Genomic DNA, 22,646 nt, shown 5'->3' with positions numbered 1-22,646 from the left:
AGCTGGCACTGTATTTCTGCAGTACTTTCTAGGATGAGCTCTGAAGGGAGGACAGAGAAGACAAAAGGGTGAGGAAGCAGAGAGGGAGGGTGAGATAGAGCCCTTTTAGGGGCAGCTTTTGCCACAAATGCCACCAGCACTCCAGTGGTTGAGACCTGTCTCCAATCCCGCCCCCCTCCCCGCTCTGGGATGTCAGTTGTTCACCTGTGTGGAAATGACAGCCGCTTGTCACGTCTACATGAGAGGTTTCACTCGCAGCGGTAACTAGCATGCCATTTCCAAAGCTGTCATTCTCTGGTGTCAGCACAACCCACTGTTCAAAGATATGCTCTGACACGAACCAGGCAACGTTGTGACTGTTATTGCCGCGGACTCTTCTGTGCTCCGACACCCATGGCAGCTGCTCGGAGCCCAGGGTTTGTCTCACCCAATTATTTGTTTGTCACTTGGAAGCCCAGGATGTCGAGCAGGTATTGTGGAGGTATTTTTGGCCTAACTTACAGGCAGAAGCATAATGAGGCCCTCAGGTGAAGGTCTATTTTGTCAGTTAGGTGCTAGAATGATGTGCAGCTGAGAAGCCCAGTAGCAATTAGGATATTTGAATAAGATAAGATACCTGGCAGGATGCTGAGAAGGCTCGGAAAAGTCTCCACCTGAACTTTAAAAATGCCAAAAAACCCTTGGAGTAGGCAGTTTTCAAGTTTGTCCTGGAGCTAGTATAGGAGGAGGACAGCTAAGAGCAGACTTTCCTCAACCTGGAGGGCCCAGAGAAGGAAAGCTGCTTAAAACCGGACCTCAACCAGACCCGAAGGTGCACCCTGGGGATGGAGTCTGGGTCAAACAGGGGTCACTCATTCAAATATATGTTACCCTGGGGCAGGCGAGACCAGAAGGGAAATGGAGAGCCGTCCTTCACCAGTTATCCCCAAGCTGCTCTTTTAAATCAGGAGTGTCTCCTTCCTTCAAGAGCAGAAATCAAATTGATTTGACATCCAACATCATGGTAAGTGGTCACTGTATAGGGCAATGTGGCCCCCACAGACAATGCAAAAAAAACAAACCCCCAAAACAAACCCACAGAACTAGGTTTATAATTGAAAAGTCTACCAAAGCCACAGTAAAGCACGACACAACAGCGGTGCCCCAGCTCCCAGTCCAGGAAGCTGTGTCCAAGGTTTGCAATGTCTCATGAACGACTTTCTTCCTTTCAACAGTGATCAACTTCAGAGAGTAAAAGAAAAACCCAGACGAACATGATTTTCCTAAAAAATACACGGTGGATTTAGTAACAATAAAATTCACACAGCTCTGTCTTAAATCCAGCCACAATTGTGGTCTGTATCACCTCTTGGGTAATGCCAAGATATGAAAAATATTACTTCCTTTTTGTGCTCTACATAAGTTTTTCCCTCAATATATATGAGAAAGCTGTGAATAAAGCTAAAATCCAGCAAACAGCAAGTTTGGTATTGAGAGAATAAAGTCGATTTCATCACCTTCTAGCAGAAGAAAAGTTGGAAGTAAGACTGCTTCAGTTGAGAAGGCCTAGATTAACTTTTGGAAAAGTAGAGCTCTGACAGATTGCTTGGAATAGGAAATTCTGGTGACAACCTAAAGACAGATGGTAAGGTGGTGACATTCTCTCCATTATCTAGAATGGTCCATTCAAGCCTCATTTCAGTTTGCACTGGTAAATGAGTCATCCCACAGAAAAAGAAGGTGCCTGGCAGCTTCCTCCTGGGGTTCTTCTTACTGTAGACAACCCCTGGCCCTCCACCCCCAGGTAACCTGTTGTATAATAGCCCTGCCTGGGAAATGATGGAAATGGCAGTAGCTCTACTTCAGAAGTCAAGTTCAAAGGAACCCAGCGCCTAAGTACTTGTATATATATATTATAATAAGGCTTTATAAACATTTACTAAGCAGATAAACAGCTCTTTTAGCACTACCCAAGATGTGGACACAGAAGGAGGTTTCCTGCATTCCTAACAGCTGGTATTCAAATAGCAACAGGGTGAAGAAGGGACCCAAGGTGTCCTTGTGGAAAGCTCACTCGTGCCCCTGTCTTCCTCATCCCTGAGGCTCAGCGCTCTCTTACCTCTAAGGATCCTTTCTGACAGAGCTGCAATCTCCTTGAGAGGTGAGAGGAGTATACGGTCCTATCCTTGCTCCCAAGTTCAGTACTGAAGACATGGTATTGGCCCCCGCTCCTTTCAAATGCAAGCATTCACAACCACATTCCCAGTTATTAGGGAAAATGCATGCCTTCTGCACAAGCTTTAGGCTCCGAAAGGACCTAGAACACTCCAAAGTAAACTTTGGCCGTTAGTGCGGGAAAAGATCTTGGGCGTGCATCCACTTTCCTCATGTTACCAACGAGAAAACCAAGGCAGACAGAGTGGTTTGGCTCGTGATTACAAGTAGCCCAGCTCAGACTTGAACCTGGTTGTTCTATTTCTAAAAGCAGTAAATACCACCAGTACCTCCTTGTATGCCAACCTAGCAAAATTTAAGCAAGAAAATCTAACTGAAGAAACACGAAAAAGGAGGCCCTCTGGATATGTTCTACAGAACTTTTACAAAGCTGCCAAATCCCTTTGCAATAACTTCATTCAGCTAACAATAGCATCGATTTTTTTATATGTTAGCATTTTTATCACAAAGTTATCAGAGGAGAACAATGAACAGAACATAAAACAGAGCAAAAGTCCAATAGCAAATGGAAAAAATGGCTTTGAACCCAGATAAACCTACATTCGAATTACTGATTGTACACCAGCTTCATGATTTTTGAGAAGTTTCTTAAACTTTCTGGACCTGTTTCCTTGTCTTTTTTTAATTTTTTTTAAAAAAAAGATATTTAGATTACATAAATGTTACATAAAAATAAGGGGATTTCCATATGCCCTGCTCCCCACACCGCCCACATTTATCCACATTAACAACACCCTTCATTTGTGTGGTACATTCATTACAATTGATGAACACATTTTAGAGCACTGCCACTAAGCCTGGATTATAGTTTACATTGTAGTTTACACTCTCTCCCACTCAATTCTGTAGGATATATAATGACCTGTATCTGTCATTGCAATGTGATTCAGGACAATGTCCAAGACCCGAAAATGTGCCCGTATTACACCTGTTTTCCCTCTCCCTGACCTCAGAACCTCCAGTGGCCACTGCCTCCACATCAATATAAGTTTTTCCATTAATAGCACGAATTTTTAACAGTGAGCAACAAGTGGGGCAAATTTCTGGCTCTTTGAATGGGTGACACACTGTGCAGTTTGTTGAGAACTGGTCTCCTTCTGGTTTGCTAATCCTTCTGTGCTCAGCTTAGATCATCTTTTCTCCTCCTAAGAATATCTTAAGCCTTTTTTCGCCCCCTCATTTTAAAATGTTTAAAACTCTTTGACTATTCCAGTGTATGCTTAATGTGATCTGTTCACTGGTGTATCTCTGAAGACTGCCTGGCTCAAAGCAGGTGTTGAATAATGTGCTGAAGGAAAGAATTAATTTCAATATGTTTTCTGCTTTAAGCCAATAAAGGAATAAATATTGACCTAATTTATTTAAAGCTGACAAATCTGATTTCAGAAGACTTCTTGTCAAACCAAAGTTTACAGATAGAGAAGCCTTAACAGATCAGCACAAGAAGTTCAGCAGAGGACAGTCCACACTGGAAAATCAAAAATTGGTTCAAAAGAAGAGGAATTATGTGGTTGGGCTTTTGGCAAGAGGAGCTTTACTACAGAAAAGTCCTTCCCAGCTAGAAACAGATAATGAAAAAATGATGTAATCTTGGCTAAAATTAGGTTTTAGTGTTACTCTGCTGAGAGATGTGAAAGGTGATAGATAAGAGGGGGAAAATGTTTTCCAAGTGGCTTTTAAAGGCATCCAAATATAACTGCCTCCCACATCAGTCTATTAACAGGCACACTTGAGACATTTCCCTCTTCAAAAGGACTCTTAGCAAAGCACTGATGTGCTCTCAACCTCCTCCTTTATAAGACAAGGTTTATGAGGGTCAGAGAGGCAGATCTGAGCGCCCACAGCCCAGCTCTGTTAACAGCCCTCCCTGCCTTCCTCTGCACATATCTGATGTTGTGCCGATGCCATCGGATGCTAGCGAAAGTGCCCCTGCTTGAAAACCCTAAGTCACTTCTAAAAAAATCTGTAAAGTTCAGTCCATTTATAGGTGTAAGAATGGGCGGGAAGGGTAGAAGGTCTTATTAGAAGGTGAAGAAATCAGAGGGGCCTAAAGTCGAGCCCTGCCTGAAGTCTGGGGCCATGCCTGCTCAGATAATGGGAGAAGTCCTGGGATTTCAAAAAGCCCTGGATCTATGCTACCAAGGTGAAACTCTTACCACCCTCCAGGGAACATAAGATACTTTGGATGCCCATGTCTGGGTTGGGGGTCCTTACTGCATTCTCCCATAGCATCCTGTTTTCCCCAATCCTAGCCCATAGCATCTGTTTTGTGACAGCCTATGCCCCTTAGCAAGGACATTTCATTCACTGCTATATCTCTGGGCCTAGCACAGTATGGTTGTTTGGAGCATATGCCTTGGAGTCAGTTGGACCCAGCTCTACCTCTTATTAGTTGGGTGACCTTGGACAGGTTACTTGATTTTTCTGGGCCTCAGTTTCCTTATCTGAAAAACAGGGATAATAATACCGTCCATCTCAGTTAGTTTCAAAAAGTAAATGAGTTAATTACCTAGAGTGCTCAGAACAAGACCTGGCAAAAAACAAGTTCTCCATAAATGCTAGCTATTAAAATTTAGTTTGTTTCCCCACCTTTAAGGTGGAGATGCCATGTGTAAAAACTACGTTGTCTAAATCAAATTAAATCATGTTATTTCATTTGATTATTAAATGAGATAACATATGAAAACTTAGCCCAGTGTACAGTAAGATTAAAACAGGGTATACAAGAGGCTATTCTCTTTATATACATCATCCTATTTAATCCTTATCTCTATAAGATAGGTTAATTACTTCCACTTTATAAAAGAAAAAACACTTGTGCTAAGGTTACATAAGTGGCCTGATATTCCATGGCTAGTAAGTGGTGGAGCCAGGATTCAAAATCACAAACCCAACTCCAAACCCCACACTTTAAGTGCTCACTACAATGCCTACTACTATGCACTAAGGGTGTAGCTCCTCTGGAGCAATCATGCTTTCTCAGCTTAATTATGTAGGGCCCAAATATCTGGTCTGGTCCCAACATTTCTTTGCGGGTCCTGGAAGTCACGCTACATTCTAGAACAGCTTTACCATTAGATTGTCAAAGGCAGCAAGGAGGCTAACCCAAGTATAATTAATAATGAAGTCATTAATTTCTTGACGACTTACCTGGCCTAACATCACATGGCTCTAAGCTATTAGTGAAGCAGGCTGTAACAGATAACCCTACAAAATTTTATCTCCAAGCCTATGCTAACCTGCCTCCCCTGCCCCCACCCACCTACCCTTTTCATCAACACAAGAAAGGCCTTCACTGGATTTGATCTGGTGGCAGACTGCTTTATCTGTGCAATGTCTGTTCTCTTTCTTCCAAGGCCCAGCCCCATGGATTCTTCTTGTCTTGTGCTCTTCTTTGTGGGAGGAGTTTACTTTCCAGTCCACTGACATCACAGTTGGTCAAGTAACTTGCTCTGGCCAATGAGATGATTGAAAACGCCATATGCCAAACATCTGGGCTGAAACTTTAAGAGGCATTCTGTCTCTGCTCATTTCCCCCTCTTGTGACAGCCACATGATGATGGGACGCCTCCTTCGGCCTGGGTCCCAGAATAAATATGAGAGCTGTGGCTAATGCATAATGATACCTAATATGGCACCTAATACCGTGGTTGGTTGTAAACCCTGAGCTATTTTGCTCATGCAGCATACTGTGCAAAAGCAGACCAACAGAGACCCATGATGAAGCTGTATGTGGCCAACCAATAGAGCCCATGTCAAGTGCACAATTTGTTGTACTGAGTATACCAGGGAATAGTTTACAGTAGACAAGCACAACGGATACAATGGCTCTTCAACCCAAGCCATCCAGTGGCAGAGTTTTATTTTTCAACACTTTGATCCAGGGCATGCTGACAGCCTTGCCCAAACGGAAAATTCTACATATATGAACCACAGAGACCTCACAACATGCCACAATGTATCTGGTCCTTGAACTCCTACTTCACAGGCTTCAGGGATCGGTGAGAAATCATTTTTAAAAGGGGAACCAGAGGCAAAGCTTAGGGCCAGCTTTCTAGTTGGAGGTAAAATGAACCCCAAATATCATCTTACATATGGATCCTCTTACATAAAAAGGTCTTAGACTGTACTTTCCCCCTAAGGCCAGGCAAACTCAGCCAGCTGTTTGAAGTCAAATGTATGGGAACATGGGACAGGTGGTGGTGGTAAGGGACAAGTGTTACAGAACCTCTGAATCCAGGCCCAGAATGCCCTTGGTGAATTCAAAGTGGATCTTCAATAGAGAGCACTTTCTACTTTTTAAACCATAGACTGGGCAAACAGGTAAAATATTTCATTGGTTGCACCCAGCTCAATTTAAGACAGCTGAGCAAAAGTTCAGGGACCATGAAATTAATAAAATCACTGTTGCAACTCCCTCCACTATAGTTTCAGGAATACACCAGCAAAAATCCGAAATGCACAGAGCAGATTAGAGTGGAAATCAATCATTTTCTCCCAATCAAGTTTTCTGGCATTTCCTTATACAACATATTCACTGAATTCATAATTCACCAAAGTTTGCTTCCTGAGACTGAGCATTGCTGGGCTTTCTGAGTAACTGAAACACGTTTTGTTTGTTAAATAAATTCCAGGCAAGAGCTTATTTGACGTATGCACAGGAAAGAAAAGAATTCTTATGTAAGCTGCAAAACAATTGAGTTTTATCTTATCTGAGGAACTTATTGCTGCTTGCCTGTGTGTGTTTTACTGCCAAAATAAAATAAATTGAATCAGCTCACACATGATAACATGCTCTTTCCTAACTCATACTAATTGCTTGGCTAATTGATGTTTGTTGAACTTTCTCCATTTCATTGAGTGATTAGGTACAAAGCTAACAGTTGACATCTGTAGGCGCTTAACTGGCGTCTGTAATTACTGTTAATGTTAAATAATTGTTAGTTAATTGGAGTGGTAACTGACTGAATGGAATCCAGATTGTGAAGCAAAAAGGAACCTAGTTAAATAAACATACATTTTCAGAGAAAACAACATTTTTCTGCAGTTGTCAGAAATCAGAAATAATCCAGAGGCCATAGGATAGCCAAAAGGCTGCCTCTGTGCAGGAAACTCCCCGTTGTCTGGGTTTACCCCCAAGGAACTTTCTAGAAAGTGTTATGAGTGAGGAGGCCCTTTGTCATCTAACTGTTCTCACTGTTCTGATGCCTTTTATTTCAACTGCCTATTGTAAAGATGTATATTACTTTGAGACAACCAAACGTGGCAACACTGACTAAACAAAACATTAAAAATGTATGGACCGAAGAAGTGAGAGGTTGGTCCATATTCAAGTTTTGCCCATATTGCAAAGAATGCAGAAAATTCTTTTAGAGGATAGCACTAATTACCCAATAAAAGAAGTGAAGGGCTTTTTATTGGGCTCAAAAGTAAACAGAGTGGTGTCTGAACATCTGACTCAAAGGTATTTACCTCTCCAAAGCAAAGAACCTGTTAACTGTAATCCACTTAGTCACCAGGGCACAGAGGATCAGGGGATCTAGCCTTGTGTTTAATCTGGAGAATGGCAGCACTGCCAAAGTGCAACCCTAAAGACACCATGGAGATCAATGCACATACTTGACTCCAGTGATGGGATCCTTTATTTACCCATGATTTCCCCACCACACTCATCAACAAGTTCAGCAGAAGATCAGGTAGCAGAGGATGGGAAAAGAGCCTGAGGGAAACTCTCTTTTTCACAACATGGATTATTTTTAGATCTTTACTGGCTGGGTCACACTAACAGTATAGGCCATCTGTTTCCAAGAATTCTCAAGGACTAAATTTACAAAACAAATTCTGTATTTAGGAGTAGGCTTCTATAGGAAGGTCAATTTCCATGACAAAAGGAGCTGATTGCACACTCTGTGCAGTGCGGGGTAGAAGGAAGAACTGAACTACTCCTAACTCCTTTGTCTCGTGCTCAAGCACCAATTACCCTTCAACTGTAATTCACACACCAGACATCTCTATCTCCTAAGAACCTAAGAAATCCCGCTGAAACATCCCAAAAAGGCCCAAAGAAAGAAAAATTAAGGAGTCAGAGTACAACTTTCCCTTATGTAGGATTTAGGAATTAAAAAAAAAAACACACCTAATTTACAGTGCCTGAAATCAGCTCTGTTTACTCTTCTGCACTTTAGTGATCTATGCCATGTCCTCATCCTAATTAAATCCAAGACACTATAAGGAACTTTTAAATGGTCTCCACAGGTTCATTATAAAGGGATTTTAAACTCTAAATACTTACACAAAAACAAGGGAGGGGGCTTTTCTCAAAAGCCAATGGTGGCCTTGGTGATAATATGTCTACCTTTTTTGTCACCAAACCAAGGGATTCCCTCAAATCTTGCAAATGAGGTGATACTGTCCTCATCGAAACATTTATGAGGTACCCAGTTACTGGATTTTATCATAACAGCAATATCTCTGGGTAACTTGTTTCTCACCTCGTCTCTCAGGCTATTAAAAAGCAGGCTTTCTTTCTGTGTTGCTGATAAAAATAAACAGAAAAATTAAAAGATAAAAAACAAAAACCACCACTACTAACCTAAAGGCTGCTCCACCAGTCATCTACCTCACCTCCTGGATCTCACAGGAAAACCTCAGTACGAAACCAACCCCCTAGAAAAGGTGGGGTGCATTCCACTAGCAGCCCTGCTAGGATTCCAGAAGAGGAAAAACAGACTGGTCAGAGAATCCTAAGTGGCCAAGTGTTCCATCTAGTGCTCAAATGAGTGTCCACCAGAATTTGCCAGGGCTGATACAGCGGGGGTGAAGGGGGTCCTGCTTTTGTCTTGCACATTTCAGGAGACACTGGGTACTCAGAGCAGGAGGGAACAGAAACCAGGGGCCTTGCTCCTCCCCGGATTAGCACCTTAACCCCTTCAGAGATGCCCGTTTAGAAGCCACAGCTCTCAAACAGCTGGCTCAGAGAGCCCTTTCCTTAGGAGGGTCCAACACTGTGATTTGAGTCAACGGTGAAGGAATGAGAAGGGCTGAGAAAGTCATGGGCTAAGTACTCCTCTGGGCCACCTCTCTTCTTCTGGAACTTGCCTTGAAAGGAGGGCTCTGAGACAAGAAGAGACAGTGATTCAAAGCCTTTTCTCTTCCCCTAACCTAGACTAGGATCACAACAGGGCTGGCATTGTATAAACTTGGCTTCAGAGAACACTGTTTTTCCTCCACCTAGCCAAGGTGTCCCCTCTTGATGGGGTGACCACCATGTGCTGCTGCAAAGCCATTCTCGCTTTCTGCAGTTCTAACCATATATTAAAGGACCTAGAGTAGGTGAGAAAGGGTAATCAATACAGGCCATAGTGAAGAGCTGGAAGGTTCCTTTTAAGGATAAATATATCAGAATTTGGGGTACAAATCCTGATGCTCCTATAACAGTTCAATTAAGTAGGGACAGTAAGTTGATAGTCCATCTTTCTTTCTCAGTCTCTGAATCACTAGGAAAATTAATTTTTTCTTTGGCAGATGGTTGCGTCACAAAGACAGATGGATTCATAAAATTGACATGAACATCCTGTAAACATTTAAACACATAAAGATTAAATAAGGCAACCATGACCTTGATTACAGATAAACCTTTTTTCATGCCTACAATCCCTAAATCTTGCCTTTGGAAGCTCATGTTCCCACCTCTTTTAAAAGGCTCAGTTCTCATTGGGCATGTTGTGTGTACATATATATAGACGTTAAATCGTTTTGAAATGACAAATAAAAGGCACCCGAAGAAAGTGATGATTAGAACATCTAAACACAAAAATCTTGAGTTCTTTATAAAATTGGATGGGCTATATACAATGCAGGGAAAGTCAAAATAAAATCAATGGACAGAAATGACACATAACATCTTCATTGTACCTGTTCAGTTTTCAACTGTCCCCCTACCCCTTCTCAATTATTTTAGCCACACCAGAAATGTTGGCTTAGGATGAGACACTGTGATTGAAAGTCCTGACGTCAAGAGCTTAAGTGACATATTCTGCCTGCCACCAGGCTCAGGGGCATAATCTCACAAGCAGCTTAAAGTCACGATTCTCTTAAGGCCAGAACACTGTCAGACTCCTAAGAGGGAGAGGTGATATGTAGTTTTAAACATCTGGAGGTGGAGGAATGCACGTGTCATCTTCCCTGCTCACTTGTTAGTCTGTTCAATTCACTGAGGCTTTGAAAGATTTTCCCAGTACCTTTTGTTACCTGGTATAAATATGTCCTTTCTTACAATGCTTTTTATTGCTCTTGGCTAAGAATACTGGACAAAGACAGGAGACCTGACTTTCAGGCTGGCAGGTTGCTTTGTAGGAGAACTTGAACTTGATGTGCATGAAGCTGACAGTTCCTTGAAGACCTTGTCAACCATCCATCCAGTAAACACTGCTACTACCCAGAGTAAAAACAGACCAAAAACCACAATCACATAACAAGATTTTCTCTGCACCTGTCTTGAAGCAATTATTGACATTCTCGATATACAATGAATTTCTTTCTGAAGTTGTTTTCCTGATATTTAGCAGTTTGAATACTAATCCCTTTAACAAAACTGTCCCCAATGCCTTCCCCCCTTCTCACTCCCCTTAATCTTTCTCTCAAGAGAGGACAGGGGTGCTGGATACCAGTCAGTCTACTTTGCAGCACCTGGATTTGCATTGATTCCGTCTCTTGTCATTCATGTTACCATCAGGAATTAACATAAGGCATTAGGGAAAACGCCGGAGGAGAAAAGAAAGGCCATTTTGATGGAAATAAGGGGCAAAGGAATAATCTGCCATCAACTAAAATGCTTATTTGTGTATGGTTTCCCAAGCAAAGCTTAGAAAAAGCCTATGTTGATTTTAGTGTACACAAAGAAACCCTAATCCTTTCAAGGCCACTAAATCACCCCAGAAAAGCAGCTCAGAAGAAAGGCACCCTGTCAGGGGGGTGACTATTCACAACCAAAGCGATGCCACAAATCACACTCTGTAAGTAAACACAAATAAGAATGTGGGAAATGTTTGATTGGAAAAGGGAAAGAAGGGGGGAGAGGCTGCAGGGCACTGCTCTTTGCCAGATCCTCTCCTTCCCCCTGAAGAGCACTTTCAGCCTGGACCAGGCCCCCGAGCCCACTCTCATGCTAAGGTCTGATCCCAGAAAGGGGAAACACATTCCTAAGCTCTCTATAGCAAATTCACAAAAGAAGGACATAGTCACTTGTGGCCGGAGGTCTTGGGGGTCACTGAAACCCAGAAGACCTCCTTTTGGTGACCTGTCTAACCTCTGCCTTCCCCTCCCACTACCTTTTTACTCACATGGATACAACACTGTTTACCAATCCTCTTCCCTCATCAAAATGAGCAATAAACAATTATGCATTTTTTCACACAAGCACTGAATGCTATGAACTGCACGTATCTTCTTTATTGGGCTTTTAGCATTATGGATAACAAATTTATACAAACTTTCAGTCCATCAAAAAATATGATGAAATATAAAAGTGGAATACTCCATTATGCAATAAAAAAGATAAAATTCAATAATGACAGTAATTCTGGGGATAACAGCAATCACATAAGCACACATACCTCAAGGGAACTCTAAACATAATGTACTATTCAAAATTGCAGTTGGTTCAAACTCTAAAATAATCTGGGAGCTCAAAATAACTGCAGTTGGAAATGCGTCTTACTAACCAGCTAGCAAAAATGTTAGCCCAGGCAACCACAGACTGCTGAAGTAGTTAAAAACTTCAATTTATGAAGGCCCAACTCTGTAGGGGTGCTACCAAGTATCTTCAGTGTAACAGTGAGGGTGCCACAGAAAGCACACTTCCTTTACTTTGCAATAATCATGCAAGCTCCTAAATCAGGCTCTATAGTGGAAAGGAAAAGATAAAATAGTTTATATATAATTTATGCCTTTCAAATTATACATCTTTGCAAGGCCAGTGATTAGTGTCTCCACTAAATTTCATTATTCCCAACAATACTGCTACAAATGAAAACTGCCCAGAAACCTATTGGCTATGATTTAAGTAAGGTTAAGTTTTCCCTCACTGTACTATGCCATCATTAGCCTCTCTTCCCCTATATCGCTGTTTGGAAGAAATTAATGGGATAATGCCTATTTAAATTTTGCTCTCTTGCTCATTTATTAACTTTACAGAAAGCCCACTGCAGAGTAAGGCTTGGTTTATGACCGTAATGCTCATAATGCTGTGAATACTAAACATCCGCTGGTTGGTTATTACGGTCTGCAGTACAATTCAGCTATTAATAGTTCTCTGACTGCTGGGTAGTTGATAAGTAACAATAAAGTTAAGGCATTTGAGGAACTATTATTCTCCATTACAGTTTCCTACATTAAATTAAAGTTACATGGATAGTAGTGATTTCTTAGTCAAATTAATCTGAATAAGGAGTCAATGTATCCTTTTTAAATAAACTGTTTTTTCACGTATCACAAAAGCATACAGAATCTGTCTCAAGCAAAAACACAAAATAATAATAGTAGCTCAAGAATGAAAAGAGAAATATGCATTATGTTGTCTATTTTTTTTTATTCCTTGGTAACCACAATGAAACAAATAGAAAAAAACAGAAAGCCATTACTCAGAAGAATTAAGGAGCCTTACCTTTGTTTACAATAACAGTGTTGAAGAGTTTTTCAGAGCTGGCATCAGATGCCTGAAAAAGAAGGAGGGGGGAAAAAGTGTTATTATTGTCCCCATTACCCTCATTACTATTATTTTAAATCAGTTTACTACATTTTAGAAAAGCAGCAGTTTCCCCAAATCATCCATAAGGTGGTGCTAGTTGACTGAGTGAGAGAGACCTGCAGTGCAGCTATTTGCTGGGGGGAAAATCTGATTTTTAAAATGTGTCCTTATTAGACATATTATCTGTGCAAAACATATTTCTATGCGGCGATACACAAAGCAATTCAGCTCATTCACATAACGACTTTGCAATTTCGTTGACAGACCATTATTTTGGAAACGGTACTTTTTTCATATTTGCAGACATGCCTATTCTTCGATTTTCTTTCACATACCAGAAATGCCTATTATTTAACTCTAAGCTTTTCCCATTAAAGAGTGTAGAGCAGCACTCCCAGAAACTAATTCACCTGATGACCCCAAGGTCCCTGTCCCTTAGAGTTATCAGGGCGACCCACCCAGGTGTGAAGCAGACACATGCTGACCTGCCCTCAAACCCACCCACTATACATTTTACAAGCATTATTTCCTTTGACCAGTTTTTAAAGATCATGTCTGCCAATTATTATTGTGGCTTCAGGAAAGTGAAAAAATCTGTTTAAACAGCAAGAATAAAGCCAATTGAAGTGATACACTAATATTCCACAAAATAAACATGAAGTTGGTTTGGAAAAAAATGCTGTAATGTTTCAGAAGAATGGAATATTTCTTGAACTTGAAAAATAAAAATTAAGCTTCCCCTCTATATAATTTACAGATGCCTCTAAACTTTAAGTTATAATGACTGCTATTTTTATGCTGTCATTTCTTTCTAAGAAATCACTTCTCTTTCACACTTTATACATAGAGATGCATGTTTGACAAAGCAAAGCAGAGAATGTTGGAAAAATACAGAAGAAGTAAATATAGGAACTAGACAGAGGATGGATTCTAAAGAACAGCATATTCCGACTCTAGGGCTGGCTTTGGGGACAAAGAAGATATTCAATTTGGTCTTTCCATGTTATAATAATGAAGATTAAACATCCCTGTACACATGTGGCGGACATGTTCTAGTTCTCAATGCAAGCGATATAGAAAAGAGATAGAATATTTCTATTATGAATATTTTTCCCCCTTTATTTCGATTCTAATCTTCTTAATGTAGGATTCATTCAGAAGATTAACGGATCAAGAGAAAAATGAGTGTATATGCAAAACAAGTATTGAACTGCATACATTTATGCATAAAGAGTTTTAAATAAATCCCTGATAGATTTTTTTCCTCCAATTTTTCAGGAATAATAAAAAATAAGCAGAGGGCCTTCTTAGCATCTTAAACACAATGAAATAAAACTATATATAATAGTAGCTTTAAAAAAAAATGAACTGCCAAAAAAGTATTGCATGGAAAGAAGCAAAGTTATGGAAAAAAACGATCACGAATACAGAGTTAACCAAAAATTACACGAATAGCGTTGTTATATTGAAACACTGAGTGATATTTCTAGGAATGTGAGTTTCTAAGCTAAAAACTTGGAGAGATTTCACCATTCTTCAAAGAAAAAGTGTCTCAATTCAAACAGAAATGGTTGTTAAAATTCACGGTTTAAAAACTAAAGTTAAGCTGATATTTTTAAAAGAAAAAAATGTCTCTTAGTGAATTCATTTTACCCAACTGACATAGTCCTTGAAAATTTGGGGGTTAACCTATTAAAATTGGTCCAAGGAAATACAAAAACAAATGATTGCACCCCAAATGCAAAAAGCATGGCTAGGAAAAGGAAATCATTCCTGATCAGGTTTTTATTTGCACTTGGGGTGTATAAGCTAGTGAGCAGACAGAAGCTGCAGGTGAGCAACCCTTTGCTTCTGTCCTTCAGCCCTTCTTCTGTGGCTGCCACCTTTGTCAGCTCCACTGACTGGCTGCACATGGTATTCTCTAAGAGGCACATTAAGTCATCCTTAAGTCTGAACCAAACTTGAGAATGTGATTATTATGCCAGCAAGTTATTAAGGAAATAATTTTGACAAGACATTTAGAGAGGTTAGCGGTGAGGAAGACGCCTTCTAATAAAACCTTTTTGTGCCCTTTAATTTGCTACTATGGAGCACAAAGCCTGAAATGCTGCCTCTTGCAATTGGGGGAGGGGAGTCTCAAAAAAGATCCCTTGAAAAACACCCAAATGAAAATTGCAATGAGACTTTCGCTAATGATAAAATGACTCAGGGTTCTTTCTTCACCTCATCCAGGTGGAAACGTGGCAGATCTACCGCCTGGAAAGTCAGAAAAGAGCTCCTTAGCCAAGTCTTAAGTCAAACTACAAGAATATCCTTTGCTTTTCGTCAATGAACTTTACTTCTCTTACGCTTTTAATGGGTGTGTGCAAATTACTTGGCTCCTTAGATCTTAATCTTTGGGACGTTTTCTTTTTCTTAGTTTTTAGGAAAAAAGCCTACATTTCCTTCTATTATTGGGATCATTTTCCTGAATGATTTCATTTTTTAAAAAACCAGGAACAACTTAAAGGAAACGGAGTGAGCAGGGAATGAGGGAAGCGGAGTTTTTCCAGCAAACCTCCTGGAAGGTTTTACTTCTCTCCCTTTTAAACACGGGGGTACATTTACACGCTGAAGATCTATAGATCTTGCTGGCCATTTCGCGTTGTACTCTCTCCCCCCTCCCCACCTCTCTAGGCTTGGAGGATTAAGTGGCTAAATCTAAATATTCATAATGAATAAAGATCTCTTTTAGCTACCTTTTTTTACTGGGGGAAGGGCTTTTATTTTAATACTAAAAAATTACTAGAAGCCGTCTGCTGACGTTTCAAGAAAAGTTAAATAAGTCAAACATTGGAGGAAGGAATGCGGAGAATGAGAAAAACGAATGAAAGCCTTCTGTGCAGGCAGGGAGGGATATTCGGCCGCTCCCGCTCGAGGTCCACGGCAGACCCCCGGGCGGCCCTCCGCACCCGCTCTAGCAGGAAGAGGGACTTGGAAAGAAAAGAGAAACCTCCTCGAAACTTCGGCGCGAGTTCTTCCTCCAACTGCCGATCCCGAGATCTCCTTTCGCTTCTTTTGGCACCGCGTGCGGGCCGGGGATCCCGACCTCAGCGCGGGGGAGGCGAGCTGTGCGGGCACCGCCACCCCGGAAGCAAGCGGCGCAGCGCCCAGGCCCCCGGCCCCCGGCCCCGTATCCGGCGGAGCTCCTCGGTGTGGGCCCTCCCGGGCCGGAATGCGCAGCTCCCGGCCCCCGTGCCGCGGATCGCGGGCAGAGCCCGGCCGGCCGAGCGAGCAAAGTACAAAGGCGGGCGACCCCGCCGCGGAGGGAGGAAGGCGGGAGGAGGGGTGCCGAAGGGTGGCGGGCGCGCCCGGCGGGAGGAGCCCGCCCCTGCCACCCCTGCTCGCGGGCTGAGCCGCCGCAACAAAAGACCCCTGGCCCGGCGGGCAAGGGAGCCGCGCCTTCAGAGCTGGATTACCTGGGTGCAAAGGGTTAAGAGGTCCTGTCAGCCCCAAGTCCATGGTTCTGTTCCTTAGCGGGGCTCACGGTTGGGCGTCACCGGAGTCAAGGGGAAAACCACCACAAAGCACGCGACGAGAAAACGCCCGGACAACTCCGACCTGGCTCCGTCCGCGGGCGTCTCTCTCCTTTCCTTCCGAAAGTCTGAACGCAGGTCCACGCCAAGCAAATCCGTGCAGGAGCAGCTCCCTTCGGGCGCCGGGGACAGCGCCGCGCTCATCCAGCGCGGCCGAGGCGAGGCCGGGCTGCGGGCGGAGGGAGCGCGCCCCGGCCCCGCGCTCGCCGGCTCCCTTCCAGGCGCTCCTGCCGCGCGCGGGGGCCGGGCGGGCGCCGCGGCGGCTGGCGGGGACGCGTCCCGGGCGGGCGGGCGAGGCGGAGACCAGCGGCTTGAGCCGCTGCCGCGGCGCGCAGAGCTAAGAGCGAGGCGGCGGCGGCGGCGACAGGACAAAGGAGACCATGTGCGGAGGGAGGAGGGAGGAGGAGGAGGGCGCGCGGCGGCGGCGGCTTCTCCCAGGCGGCCGCCCCGGGCTCCCCGCCTGCCGGTGCCGCCGGGGCAGCAGCGCTTCGGGCTGCCGGCTCCTAGTCCCGCCGCCGCCTCCGGGGCCGTCGGGAATCTTTATTTTGTGCGGAGCTCACAGGCCCGCGGCGCGGGAGGCGCTGCAGCGGCCGGGGCGCCGGGCGGGCTGCGCGGGGCTGGCGGCGCCTCCTGGCTGGAGCTCGCGGGCGGGCGGCCTGGAGACCGAGCGCCCGGCTGGCTCGGCTCCGGCCCGCGCTCCGCTCGCGGGCGCCTGCCTCTCTCGCCGGCTCACGGCTCAAGTGAACTCCATCGGCGGCCGCCGCCGGGACGCGCCTCCAGCTTGCCGGCGCCGCGGGCTCCTCGGCTGGACGGGTAGCAGGAGGGGGCGGCGGCGCGGGAGACCCCCGCTCCGGACTTGGCTCCCCGACAGCGGCGAGCGCGCCTCCTCCAGACGCTTGGGGCTCTCGGAGCGGTACTTCCTAGCCAAGCCTGAGCTGCGGGCGCCGCCGCTGCCCCTCCTCCGCCCCGCCCCGTGCGCCCCGCCCCGCACGGCCCTCCCTCTCCGCCCCGGAGCTGGGTCGGCCCCCTGGGGGCGCAGTCTCCAGGCACGACATGGACAGCTGTCGCTCCCCCGCGCTCTCGGGCCCTTGGGCTCTATGGATGCTTCCCCGTGGGCGGGCGGCAGGAACTGCCACGCTCCGCGCCCTCCCGGCAGTTGCCGCTTCTAAGACAGCGCGGCGGAAGGGCGAGGCCACTAGGCCCGCAACCTGGGGGTGGACACAACTGCGAAGAGCTGGCAGGTTTGTGAGGGCAAAATGAGAAAGTCAGGAATGGAAAACGCCTGGCACATACTAGGTGCTCAATAAATGGTAATTACATTGTTGAAAATGGCGGGGGCGCTGCTTAGTACCCAAGTAGTAACACAAAAAGGTCGTCGTCGTCGGTCATCCGCAGCCGGGTCAAAGACTGGCCCAGCCTGTTGGGTCTTAAGGATATTGAGTGCATGAACTGGCCATTGACAAACCCGCCTTCCCCTCTCTTACCCTGCCTCCTTCAGATCCACTGACATTCTTACGTGGCACATCCCACAACAGTGGAACCGACTAGTTCTCCTGGCATCCATCAGTGGTAAGGAAATTAAGCAATGCCAAAGCCTGGAAGCCTCGTTAAATGGGCAGTAATTACCTACTATTTCTCATCACAGTGTCTCATAGGGCCCAGGACAGGGCTTTGCATCTGAGGCTGAATGACCACAAACATGGCCTTTGGTCATTCCCCTGAGCAAACCACCTGCCACTCCACTCCCTTCTGCCCAGCCTGGTGGGACTCTACAGAATTCAGGTCTCCTTACCCATCCCAACCAGGGAGCCCCTGATAAGGTGCTAGGCCATGCGTGGAAGTGAGGAGAGCCTCTGCAAAATCTGGAGTTTTAATTCCACACCCCCAGCTTGGCGGGGTACCTCTTTGATGCACAGGAAAAGATGCTACAATGACCAAGGAACAAGAGCAAGCAGACCCTAGAATGCAACTGGGAGGCATCTCCCCTAGAGGGACACATCTGGGTGGAGGGAAGGGAGGCTCACAGTTCCTGATTTCTCTCTCAGTGCCACTGGTACCTGAAGCATAGCTGGGGAAGAGAAGAGAGGAACCCGCCTTGAGAGAGATTCTGTCCACCACACAAATGATGTAGAGACTGTCCATTCCTATCCTCTTAGGAGCTGCACATTGAGCACTGTATGATTTCACTGCACTCTTGAAAAAACCTTAAGGGGTAAAAAAGGGGTGGGAGTGCTTGATGTATGGCTTTTTTTCCCCCCTTTAACCCCTATATAAGGTTTATTTTGGAAATAAGAGGCCCTCTCTCTAGCCCCACCCCCAAGTGGTGGCACTCTGCGATGTTTAAAAAATATATATTTTTTAAGATTAGTTATAAAGAAGGATTTTTCTCCACCCCCACAACCAGAGAAGTTAGTAGAAAAGGCGCCTCAGAAGGTGTAAGTTTGGATTTGGATTTTCCAATTGCTTACAGATGTCACAAAACCCAGCGGAGGCCCTCAAGCTAGGAAGGCATTCATTCTGAAGCTGTTTCTACCATACCAAGATAGCTCAAAGGCAAACATTAAAATTTCAAGAAAACACATTAAAATGTTGTTTCCTTTGGAGCAATGAAAATGGGATTTTTTTTTTTTTTGTCTTATTGCTCTAATAAAATCAATATTCCAAGGGAGAAATTGCCCTGGTTTCCTTGGAAGGCTTTATTCAGGCAACGTTTCTGATGCTTATCTGCCTTGCATTTGACATCTCCGATTATCAGGGCTTGGGCCTCAGATCAAAGTCTGGGACAATTCTGCATGTGCCCTGTGGCGTGATGATCTGTAATCAGGAGGAACCTGGACCTACCAAAAGAAGGCGGCCTCTGTGCTACTTGTCCATATGTAGCCTTCCAGCTGCCCTCACCATGTCGCATTGGAAGGGTGGGGGGATCAATGTCGAAATTGGAGGGGACGAGGTGCATGACATTATCAGAAATAGGAGGTCTGGGTAATCCACACACTGGGTAATTAGATCCTGGTCACTGATCTGACTTTTAAGCATCAGGTAAATTCATTGTATTTTTTTTTTCCCTTTGAGAAACTTAAGTTCCTTTTATTGGAATGTTAATTCTAAAGATTACAAAGTCAAAGGCTGGAACACATCATCAAGCCTGTTATACTTGGGAGGTTTAATGTACTAGATACATTTCCTAAGATCACCTTCAGCCTCTGAACCAGGTCTAGGGAGAGGAAGTCTTACCAAGTGGGAACTATAACAAGAAGCAGGGAGCAAGCACGTGGACTCAACAGTGTTTCCAGTTAGAGATGAATTCTTTCATAAACAAAAACAATTTTTAATATCTGATCAAAGACCTGAGCCAAGTGTATGGATTAATCAAATAAAAGCTATAAAAAAAAAAAAAAGCCAAGCTAACTTAAAATACAGGGTCTTCTTCCTCAAATCTCAAAATATATCTAAAGATAAAGATAAACTAGGTTTAACAAATATTAGTTCTTCTAAATCTAAAATGGGAAAATTTTAAAGCTTAATATGTGAGATGTGATTCAGATGGGACTGCAAATTATGAGACTTTGACTCAACATATTTTGATATTAAGATTCTTTAAGAATTCTGGTCTTTTGTTGAACATTTTTTACACAGAAAGATCTTTAATTTCATGGTGTTCTTCATCTTAAAAATAGTGAACTTCAAGCATTCCCTCTCCTCCAAAAGAACATGTGCTAGGTGGTTCTTGAGGTTGTTTAAAGGAAGAGAGAAGTCTACAAAAACATCTTTAAGCCTTTGACTTTAAATTATGTTGTGTAAAAAGACCACTAAAGGGGAGGCATGATATATGAGGTTCTGTCTCCAACTAGCTTTGGGAAAGACAGAATGTCACCTAGCTTATTTCTATGTTTCTAGGAAGTATAATTTTTTTTTTTTGGGTAATTCTTATTAAATTCTAAAGTTCATGCTCTGAAAAGTAAGTTTTTCTCTGTTCTGTAGGTAGAGGTTAAGAGCTGAGACTCAAGAACCAGGCAGCAGGATGCAATTATGGCCTTGCCATTTTTAAGCCATGAGACCTTAGGCAAACCTCTTCACTCTCTGTGCCTCAGTTTCCTCATCTGTAAAATGAAATGACAACAGTACCTACCTCAGAGGACCATGTCAGTAACAGTGCCTGGAGCTTAGTAAGTGGGATTTGTATTTTGGCTATTATGATTAAAGATGATGCACTTGTTTTGATTACTGTGGAGAACAACAAAATAAAAGTGTATTCTGGTATGGCTTCAATCCCACGGCTATGCCTTCTACTGGATTCTCTTGATGAGGACCACTACAATAATGAAAACAACCCCAAGAACATCAAAAACAACACCAATACCAAACAAGAGACAGTGGTTTACACTATCTCTAGAGAGTCACATGCTACAAATGATCCCTCAGGCAGGGTCTAGAGACTGGTTATTGGATAGCCTGGGTAACACAACAAAGCCAGAGGGAGGGGATACGAAACATCCTCTTGATTGATTATAAAATCCAACCTTGAATCAAGCAAAATGAAAGAATTCACCAAGCCTTAAAATGTTGTTTTAAGATGTTTAAGATGATCTGAACCTCCTAATAATGAGGGCTTTATTTTTTTTAAAACATACAATAGGCTGTATTCCAATTATGCCATTTTGATATGGCGAATAGTAATTTATAGTTAAAAAGACCTATAATTTTTGCCTGACTATAAAAAATGGTTCCTTAATACCTATGACTATAAAAAATTTGCTGAAGCTTGTTTTTTTTTGTGTGTTTTGTTTTGTTCATTTTCTCTGTATGGGATACCCACCACACTTCAATTTGATTTTTTTTTTTTAGGTACCGGGGCCAGGGATTGAACCCAGGACCTCATATGTGAGAAGCCAGTACTCAACTACTGAACCACATCAGCTTGCCTGAGTTGAATTTATTTGCTTTTTTAGGAGGCACCGGAAACTGAACCCGCGACCTCCCATGTGGGAAGCAGGCACTCAACTGTCTGTGCCACATCCACTCCCTGAATTTGATTTTAAATCTGACTATACAAGCACTATGCCTTGCACTCTTTACTCATGCCACAGCCACAGTGGCAGACATGTAACTGGAGCCAGCATCCAGCACTTTGTATCTATTTGTGAGGATATGATGCCATTCTATGCCCTGTGATATAGCTTCTTTCTAAACAAACCTGGTTTCTGATGAATACAGTTCACATCTTGGAATCTGTTTATACATCGGGTGCCCAGTTCAGTATTAGGAGGCCTAGCTCAGTAGATACACAAAAATGAAGAAAATACACGGCTGAGATTTTCCCCATACGCTGGTAAGGCTGGAGGCACCTAGTAAGTGTCTTGGTAACTGGTCAAGCAGAGGGGTGACTCAGGGCAGAAGACAACTACTTAAAGGCCCAGAAGGAGCCGTGTCTTGACTCAGGCGCATCCTGCCCTTTACCCTGCTGTGGACCAAGAGTCCCTGTTAGTGTTGAGCCCTGCAGTCAACAGGTTGTTCAGCACCAGGAAGGAGGATACTCCCCAGTTGCCAAGGCTGTCCTGCTTCTCACCTCTGCTAATCCCTCACATTCTGCCTTCTGTGCTGTCCAGCCCAGGAATTAAACTCTTTCTGGGTCCCAGAAATTCCTGCTGTGTAAGCCAATTCATTTTCAACTATGGGTCATGGTTTCTTCCTTTAGCGATACACTGCAAGTCAACCTCAGGTGGCCCCAAACCCGTCTTCTCCCTGTGCTCCACCCCCTCTGAATGGGCAATTTTAAAATGGAAGTTTCATTACTTATCACTTGGAAAGGAGGTTGCAATATCTCATGCACTTACTGTTGTAAACCAAAAACCTCTACCTTTATATGCCCGTGTTGCTAGAATTGATCACGGGGCTGCAACAAGAGGGAAGTAAATAAACTGAACTGGGTTAGTTTATGATACCTACTATGGAGATGCAGGGGGAGAATAAATATTTTCCAAGTGTAGAAGTCAAGAAAAAGAATTTTGCTTTCAAACTTCACAGTGTACTATAAACTACAAAGGGAGAAAAAAAATTTTAAATCATAAAGTATATCTTACTTAACCACCAAATCTACATTAAAATATTAA

The 22,646-nt window shown here is 43.7% G+C and overlaps 1 protein-coding gene across 8 annotated transcripts in view; it reads right to left on the bottom strand.

Moving 5' to 3' along the window:
• Nucleotides 1-22,646, bottom strand: part of AUTS2 (activator of transcription and developmental regulator AUTS2) — a 1,252,826-nt gene that overhangs the window by 83,149 nt on the left and 1,147,031 nt on the right. For all 8 annotated transcript variants that reach the window (XM_058285964.2, XM_058285967.2, XM_058285965.2 and 5 more), the window contains one exon: nt 12,878-12,929. In XM_058285964.2, coding sequence (XP_058141947.1) covers nt 12,878-12,929 — 52 coding nt within the window. The remainder of the gene's footprint in view (nt 1-12,877; nt 12,930-22,646) is intronic.

Source organism: Dasypus novemcinctus, chromosome 23 (genome assembly GCF_030445035.2).
Source record: "Dasypus novemcinctus isolate mDasNov1 chromosome 23, mDasNov1.1.hap2, whole genome shotgun sequence".
NCBI lineage: Eukaryota > Metazoa > Chordata > Mammalia > Cingulata > Dasypodidae > Dasypus > Dasypus novemcinctus.
This window is presented reverse-complemented; position numbering and strand designations above follow the sequence as displayed.